A 9,476-nucleotide genomic window follows, 5' to 3' on the forward strand; every position below is an offset into this window, starting at 1 on the left:
CCGCCTTTACAAAACAGCCAGTCACACTATGATTGGTGGCAAACAATGAACTTAATTTTTATTTTGTCTTTGTCAGTTTTGACATGCCATTAGGTTCATTGCATTAAAACATTTGCCAGTAATTCTAAACAAAAAGAGGTCTGGCAACTTCTACAATAGTTCTTGATTAGTGTTGATTTTTCCAGTCAGAAATCAGATAAAGCACCTAACATGCTTTGGGCAATATATATTTACAAACGTCCCAAATAGTTAGGCACCAAACTATACAAAAAAACTATACAGCTACACTGGAAAAAGATTTGAATAAATACAGCCCAATACTCATTTGATTGCAACAAATACACTTTCTACAAAAATTAAAAAAAGCTCCCTTCAAAGCATTCCCCCTTTAACATTTAAAAAAATAAAGGCAAAAGTAAAATTCCTTCCAAGTTGATGACAATAGTCTTAACAGGGATATATCCTTATACATACAGCTCCCTTTTACAGCTTAATACAACAGAAAAGCTGATATTAAAGCCAAAGACATCAGTGCTGTGCACCATTTAATGTCCAACAAATGAGGATTTCTTCCCTTGTTTTTCCACAGTAAACATAATTTCTTGTTACATTCTATAAAGGTTGATTTAACACTGATTTACCTCTGAAATTAAAAGGCAGGGGTGTCCAACTCACCCCCAAAGATAAGTATTAAATGCCCTCTGCATGTTAACTAGTTGTGCATTAACCTGTGAAATACTTGTTCACTTGATTAAATAGTTTTAAACCACAGAACAATGTGAAAACTAACTTTAAACAGAACCTTTAAAGCCTTCCTGAGAACACGGACAACTTTAAATTCAAGTGTTTTTCCTTAATTGTGCAAGTGTAACCCAAAGTAAAAAAAACAACCCCAAAACAAAACAGAAAGTCTACATAAATGATTTTGCACATTTAAAACATCTTAGTCTTGCCTCCACAGTTCAACTTTGGCTGATTCAGGTTTAACCTCTGCACATATTGCTTTATCTTTCACATGATTTACCTGGATTTGATTATAGACCAGAGCAAGGAAACATTGTAATATTTTTGTTACGACATGCTGGATAAAACCCATAAATCGGTACAATTCCATAAATAAAATTCATTTGATCATAAAACCCTCCTATCAGAGTCTTTCTGGTCTTGTAAACTGTACAGGATATAATTATTGGTGCAATGTCCATACACAGAGTAAAGTCTGTTTTCCTCTAGGAAGAAGGAAGATGTCAAAAATAAAAAAAGTCTTTAAAACTGAGAAAAATAAAAGCTCAATTGGCATTATGGTCAGCTGACCAAACGCCCAGTTCTTAGTGAATGGAGCAGCGTTCCAGATTAGCAGCACCGTTCTGAGTTCTCCTTGTTATTGAGGAAAACTGTGTCCCCTTCAGTTTACAACGTCCTGATAGATGGAGTTGGAAGTGGTGAGGCCGAAGATAAAAGCTCCAAGCGTAACCATGGTAATGCCGAGGATGACCAATCCATGCCAGCTGTAAAAACCAAACAGATGACATTTAGATACAAAATGGCTTAATGTTAAATCTAAACTTATTTAATATGCCTTAACAAAGTGTTAATTATCTTTTAAATATAAATCAAAGATATTGAAGTCAAAGATAATTCTGTAACAAAATAACTTGCTTTTTTTTTTTCCAAGTTCTAAGATATATGTTCTGCCTATAAATGACTATGAGGGCCAAATAGTTTCTCTAGAACAACAACAACCCAGCCTTTAGCTGTGGCTAGAATAACAAACCCAAACATGTAGGTGCATATTAATCATTAAAACATTTAATAACATATATTAAAAAGATGAAAACCTTTAGAAAGAGGCTTTAAACATAAAGTAGTAACTTCGAGTAAATTTAGGTGAGAACTGCTCACAGCAACTGAAATGCTTAAATATATTCATGTGTTGAGCATCTACACCAGTTTATCCATTGTAATGAAGTGCTTACATTCAGGGTTTAATCCCAGTTCTTTTTCCTGGAGTGATCTCTCTTTAGATAACATTCTTATAATAAATGACTATTAAACAGGACATAAACTTGAACATGAATCTAAGTTAGATTTTTGGAATAATACAGCATTGTTACTGCTCTGTGCTTATACTGAGGTTAGCTGCAAAGGATTAAGAGGATCCCTGGAAAACATTTCCTGTCTGTGTGAAATATTAGTTTACTGACATCACTGAGGAATAAGAACCAGGCGGGTGTCTATCTGATGAGGTTCGTCATTATTTGATGTCCAATGACTACACTATTATTTTCATACTATTATTTACCAGGATTTTTAGATTAATATAGACTGGGAGAATAAAGAGATTTTAAAAACAGAAATGCATATAGACAATTCAGCATCTAGTCAACATATTCAGAAAATCAGACTTTGCTTGGAGGTCAGCCTGTCTTACTGCTGAGGTTTTAAAAGAGACCAGGTTGCTTTTCAGCAGCCTGAGGCTAGTTGAGCCTCGAGTCTATCATTTTTTCTTAAGAAAATAGAGAGTCTAGATGGAGTTTGAGTCAGAAGATATAGCTGGTCAGGCAATCACAATGATGTGGTACATTGGTTGTTGGCCTTAAAGGCACACCGGGTAACTTTTGGTCACTAGACCTGTAACTTTCACATCAAGCCAACCGTGTCTTTTGGGCACAGCGCTAGGCATCTAGGTTCAGCTCTCAGGACATGAAAAATGCTGTTGCTCTTTGGAGAGCACTGCCGGGAAAGGCCAGTGCGAGGAGGATCAGCGGCGAAGCTCCAGTGGAGAGACACGGCATCGGACGGGCCGTGCGTCTTCTCCAAACTTTTACATAGCCGGTATTTCAAGAGGGGAGCTCGGCTCGTAGCATTGATAGTGTCAAGCGCTGTATATTGGCCTGGGAATCGTTTAAATTAAATCATATGCGTCAACTCTTTAGGTCACAAAGTCAGCAGTGTACCTTAAAGTAACACCAGTTCTGTCACTTTCTCTTCCTTGAGACTCGGAATTGGATTTTCTAACAAAATTGACTTTAATTTGACAAAAAGGGTTTTTAAAGAGACCTAAGCCAAAGGCCCAAACTGTTGCACTTAGCCAAGGTTAGACGGAATTTAAGGAGCTAAACCCCATGTCCCCATATGCATTGGAGTCGATACTCCAATGCACCTTTCTCTTTCCATTTTCAATAACCTTGAATAAATCACTCTGAACAACAGGTCATCAAGTCAGTCAACATCTCTGTATTGATTATGACTGATCCGTCCTCAGAGTCCATCTCTATACCAATGAATCCCTTGACCATTTCAATAAAACAATTGTCTGAAAAGTGAGCAGCCTCACCTCGCAGTTCGACTCTCCGTCTCTGAAAGTTTGGCTTGCATCAAACACAAACCTGTGAAGACAAAGAAGCATTATGAGCCACATTAAAACGTCAGTCTTCATGTAAGCGTCGGATGCTCAGCGTTACCTGGGAACACAAAGATAAAACAGGCTGCCAGTCCTCCTATTAGTGAGATGACACGCCCGATATCTGGGATGAAGAGGGCGAGGATGAGGGTGATGATGAACCACACCAGCGTCTGCAGGATCCTCCTCCTTCGCTCACGGCGGACGCACACCTCCACCTGCTCGCCTCGGAAACGCAGCCAGAGTCCCTCTATAACAGCCCTGCAGGAACGGAAATAAGGACATTCACCAAAACACAGATCAGCAGAGACATTTTCTAATAATTAGCATACAGGGTGAGCCAATATTTGACATTTTGCATTCAGAGAAATTCAGCTTTTATCTTGCAGGTAATGATCCTAAAATATTAAACCATGTTCCAAAACAACATTTAAAATTTTTTTTTCTTTTAGAACTTTAATCTTTTATAATGAAATGCAGTTCATATTGATTTAGACTTCTGCCTCCAGCACCATGATGTACTGTTATTGAGAGACATGCCTCCCTCTCTGTGACACTTTTTATTTTTATGATCCAGAGAAATCAGACTATTAGATGCAAACTCAATAAGAATTTCAGATGTTTGCATGCAGTCAACATGGCTGCAAACACCAGATAAAACCTAATCTCTCGTTGATTTCTGTCAAATAGAAAACCTCAACTTCCCCAAAAAACCTTTGTGATTTATACAGCCTTTAAAAAAATACTCCTCCTTTCCGAGCAGATTTTTTGCAAACTTCCTGTGACCGCAGCTCACAGTTTCATTGTGTCAGCATAAATACCCATTATCCAAAGACACACAATGGACTTGCACAGAGAGGTGTTAAAAAAATAAATAAATAAAAAACACACAAAAGGCTTATAATTTTTATAATAGAAATGAAAAACTTATAATAAAGATAACTTTATAGAGTGAGCATTTCACAGAGCTCTGCAAGAAGCAGCCAAGGAAAGGATCTGGAAGCTGTATCTCTTCAATAACCCAAATAATAAAAAAGGTAAGAAACTCATAGGGAAATATTTCATTCTGCTATAGGAGAAACGACTATAAGCTCATAAAAAAAGCATGGCTGATGATTTGGTTTGTCAAATAAAAAAAACAATTTATAAAATTTAGGAGAACTTATTTATAAACTGAATACATATATTAGGACATCCCAATGCAAATTATTTCCGTTACACTACCGATAAACATATTAACTTAATATATTTGCACAAATCATACCAGATTTTATGACTTATTTTAGTGCAGAATATTAAAAAATGCTTCAAGTAATATTACAGGGAAAACAAGGATGATTACAGGTAACCCATGTAAAATGAACCAATGAGTTACAGAAGCAGAGAGTTTCCATCAGCATTAAAACATTGGAGATTTTAGATGCCAGCTGATAAAATCCAGTACTAGTATTTTTGGCCAATATGGAACAGATATTTCAGATCAGGAAATCCCCAGCATTAATCACACTGGCTTTAAAATGCCTGTGCTTAACCTTACCTGCCACAGAAGTGCAAAATAGGGTAGGAAGTGACCACACAGATCACAATGAAAGCCCTGGCGATGGCTACAGCAATGTCATCAGGAGGGTAAGACATCAACACATCCTGATCCACACTGGAGCCAAAAGTCAGGAAGCCACAGACACCTGATCACAAAAAAGCAACACAAAGGAGTTACATACCAGATACTAGAAAACTGATTTTTATTGCAATATTTATGGAGGGACCCCAGGAGGAGTAGCTGCTACTAATGGGGATCCTTAAATTAAACTAAGAATCTAGCACAAACATGTAAGGCAGCAGGTTGAGGTCTGAAAGGTCAAAGCAAAGATAGGTTTAAGACCCCTTACATGGAGCCGTAAAAGATGGACTGACCTGTTCCTGTGTAGACAAACAGGCAGATTATCATGCTGAGTGTCACGACAAGTCCCCACGGTTTGATCGCCTTTCTCCTCATGCTGTTAAACACCGGCACACAGCTTACATGGCACTGCGGACAGACAGCGAATACTTTAACCTCACATCAAAAACGCACCATTATTTCATAGACAATATCAAACAAATGATACCTGGAAGCCAAAGCATATTGTGGGCATTGCATTGAAAACAGCAGTCCAGGAAGCAGAACTGTAAACGACAACAATGATTTAAAAAACAGCAAAGCAAAATTATGTAGATGCAAATTATATTAAAAAAAGGAAAAAAAAAGAAAAACAGCTTCTACATTTAAAAAAAAAACAAGCTTTTTCAGGACTTACGTGGCTGGACCAGGGTCTGGTTTCATGTCTTTGTCTGGCCAGATGTACTTCACAATGACCACAATGGTAACATACCAAGTTCCCATCACACTCAGAGCACTGCAGCACAACAACAGCCAAGATGACCATCACACAAGCTAAAAGGTGACAAATTTAGATCGACACAGGGTGCACATCCTCTGTACCTGGCATACTTCTGGAAACTGATCTCTTTGGGAATAGACAGAGGCAGAATAACCAAAACGGCAGGGATGACAATGGTAAACTTCCTGTCTGTGTACCAGGGGCTGTCAGGCGAGCCTTCTGTTTCATGAGCCACTGCAGCAATTACTGCAAGAAAAAGCAGACACTTCAGAGGTGGTAAGCGAACAATTGAAACAGAATCCAATGGATCAAAGTCCCTGAATTCTCAGCTCTTTGTTTTGGTTAGAGCTGTGCAGTTGTGCTCTGAGAAGGTTGTAAGTACCCGGTTCGATCCCCACAGCCTGCACTATGGGTCTCTGAGCAAGACCCTTAACCACACACTGCTCTCCGGGCGCTGTACAGTGGCAGCCCACAGCTCCCCAAGGGGATGGGTTAAATGCAGAGGTAAATTTCTCCATTATGAGATGAATAAAGTTCAATTACTATCCTTTTTCCTTTCCTATACAATGAAATAGAGATAGATATCCCAAAGTGGTCAGTAGGGACAGGGAAAAAGAGGAGTAAAGGTGCAACAGATGAAAAGGAAGAAGAATGAATCAAGATACTCTAGGCAGGATGGATCAAAGAGAGAAAGGAAATAAGAACAGAACTCCTACTTTTGTAGGAGTTTTACTCTAAAGGAGTTGTAGAGTAAACAGTTGGGTACTGACAGTTGCAGAATAGTTTAAAATATTTTTTTTATTTGCAATAATTATCTAAACACAGGAAACTGAATCATAGTCCAAACTTCTAAGGACTGTTGAAGAACAGTAGCAATGTACAGATTGAGATTGAGATGGATCTATCAAAAATGAACAAAGTTGCAAAAGCATTTTTCGCCTTAAGCAGAGGCTGACAGATCAGGATTTCTGCTGTGTCAGCGTTTCAGTGACCGAATTTGTCACATGAGAGACATTTAAAGAAAGACAAAGCTCAGCAGTCATTCTAAACGCTCTTTGCCCTCATTAACACTCTGATTTTCAAACATTACCGCTTAACCAAATATCTAAACATTTAAAAAGTGTTTGTCTTTGCAGTTTACAGAAATGCTGATAAAAATATAAAACTATGAATAAGTTAGAGTCTCCGGTTATGAAGCCTTATTGATCTTTGTGGATACTTACAACGATCCAGCTGGTCTCCAATCACAATGAAGAAAGCGATGCATGTGCCAAACGTGTAGATAGCAATTGCTAATTCACAGAGGATTCCTGTGACTTTCCCACAAGTGGCTCGAACAACCTCCTGATAAGTGGCTTCATTGCTGACCTGCAGAAACCAGACAACTGGTATGAAAACATGTCAAGACAGAGATGTGTGACTCAAGCAGCATTAAACTCCGCTGTACATTGCGTAAAAAAACAGGTCTTATGGGACATTTATGTCCTAAAGGCAATATTCAACAACAGTAACTATGTAAAAAGTCCTTAATTAATCAAAAATCTATTTCACTTTAGCCCAAAAATGCTTTAATGTGGGTTTAAGTCTGAGCTGCTAAGGAACCGAAAGCCTGAATTCTGAGAAAGAATCATTGCACTGGGATCAGGAACAGAAAGAAAACATGGGACACCATATGTTACACAATAATGCTGCTTCCTAATCTTTCTAACCACAAGGAGAAAAGATTTGAAACCTTTGCTTTTGCCTTGCAAAGTATTTATTATAACAGCACCTTTTCCAGTTGTTTTCTGTTTTACTTTAAAAATACAGATACAAAAACGTCATGCAGGAGATTAACCCCATTACCAGGACCCACCTATGGGAAAATCTAGTGCAAACATTTCTATTAAAAAAAGAACCCATGGTTACTTTGGGGGAGCAGCAAAGACCAACTGCTCCGCTGCAAGAATCTGTTGTAAGGCCGAAACCATTTTAATGCGTTTCTTCATGTAGCTGTTAAGCACTTGGATTTGCAATTACTGCTGTGTGGGTCTCCTCAATATACCCGCTACAACTGCACTGCATAAGTAGAGTGGAGGGAGCTATGAAGAACTGTTCTGAGGAAGAGGAGGGAGCAGCTTTGGCCAGAGGAGTCCAAACTAAAGCTGAATCAAATAATTGTCAAATAGTAATCGATTAATCATTACCCGGAGCATACACAGTAACAATAAGCGGAAAAAGCAACACATTCAAAGCAGAAATTGTGGGAGGACTCAGGGATGGGGTCAAGTCTCTACATGGAAGGGGTGGTAAACTACTGAATCTGATAGAAAGCAAGAACGTATGGCACATTTTCAGATTTAACCAGTTAAAACCCTGTTTACGTCCTCTAAACGTCACCTTTATTGTAAACTTGTTGGCCCATAATGCAATACTCACTGAGGCTTGTGGTTGCACAATGAAATCTTACAATAAGTGTAAATAATAACTTAATGTTATGGTAGAAGAACATGTTACATAGGAAGTTGAATAAAAACAAACATACCTGAGAGCAGTAGCCAAGGATCACAAGCCCACTGATGATGAAGATGAGCATCAACTGTTGGAAAAGCAAAATCAGTGTTGGAGATATGCCAACAGAGGAAACTAGTGAATTTTACACCTCCAGTATCCACTCACCATCTGAAGAACCACTCCTGCCGTCACTCCCCCAGCCATGCTGAAGGCTGCAGGGAAGTTGAGCAGCCCCGCACCCAGGGCTGCGTTCACCACGATGAACACGGCGGCATACGGCGACACACCAGGGCTCCGCTCGTCTTCTTCCGGGTGCCGGGCAGAATCCACGCTGGGGCTCTGCAGGAGCCATGCTCGTTCTCCTGAGTCACTGCTACCGACGCCAGCCCAATCTTCAACATCAGCGTTGATTGCCATGAGAGAGGGCCAGTGAGATGAGAGAGAACAGCGAAGCTCTGCTAAAGCACTGCTGTTTACTTGTAGCGATCAATCTGTAATCAAATATTGATAAATGGGACATTATTAAGAAATGTCCTGTCAAATTGTCACTATTTTAGAAAAAACAGCTCCTCGCACATTACTCATAGACCTCAAGCTTTTCCAAACACTGCTGCAAATTTTAAAACCTTTTACTGCGATCGGATAGAGAAACATCAAGGTTCATATAATTTAAGTTGGAAAGTAATGTACGTATGACTTTCATATTTTTATACCCAACCATTTGTTGAAGGACTGCAGGGATCTTTTGCATAATTTGAACCAGTTGAAGCTGAAAATATGCCACTTCAGTTTTAGTTTTATTGACTTTCTAAGATTTATATATTTGTTGTGCAGTTTTGACTTAATTAGTGCTGGGTTGCAGGTTAGCAAACGTCCGGTCCTTTAAAGCTACCATCCTGCAACTTCTAGATTGATCCCTGCTCCAACACACCTGAATCAAATAAAAAGCTTGTTAATCTCAATGAGCTGCAAAGGGGAATTCAGTCATTAAGATCCAGGTGTGTTGGAGAATCAACTTACACCCCCATGGTGGCAAAGCCACATTGTAACTGAACCGTGGTAAACGCTGCATCATGTTGTGGAAATGACCTTCTTTTACCGTTTATGGTCAAAAGAGCAGTAATCCTCTAACAAAAATGACCAATTAAAACATGCAAAAGAAATGCCATAGCTGTGGAGGTTCACCTTCAATAGTCGTT

General features: G+C 38.9%; 1 protein-coding gene across 1 annotated transcript; it reads right to left on the bottom strand.

Moving 5' to 3' along the window:
- Nucleotides 1-8,757, bottom strand: slc38a7 (solute carrier family 38 member 7). The gene is made up of 11 exons (XM_015405188.1): nucleotides 8,443-8,757; nucleotides 8,309-8,362; nucleotides 7,008-7,152; nucleotides 5,886-6,030; nucleotides 5,701-5,799; nucleotides 5,512-5,569; nucleotides 5,318-5,432; nucleotides 4,941-5,088; nucleotides 3,465-3,664; nucleotides 3,338-3,389; nucleotides 1-1,508 (listed from the first exon to the last, which is right to left on the bottom strand). The coding sequence occupies exons 1-11, from the start codon at nucleotides 8,692-8,694 to the stop codon at nucleotides 1,406-1,408; spliced, it is 1,371 nt and encodes a 456-aa protein (XP_015260674.1). The 5' UTR covers nucleotides 8,695-8,757; the 3' UTR covers nucleotides 1-1,405.
- Between the last annotated feature and the right edge of the window lie 719 nt (nucleotides 8,758-9,476).

Source organism: Cyprinodon variegatus, unplaced genomic scaffold (genome assembly GCF_000732505.1).
Source record: "Cyprinodon variegatus isolate N-32 unplaced genomic scaffold, C_variegatus-1.0 Scaffold2047, whole genome shotgun sequence".
Taxonomy (NCBI): Eukaryota; Metazoa; Chordata; class Actinopteri; order Cyprinodontiformes; family Cyprinodontidae; genus Cyprinodon; species Cyprinodon variegatus.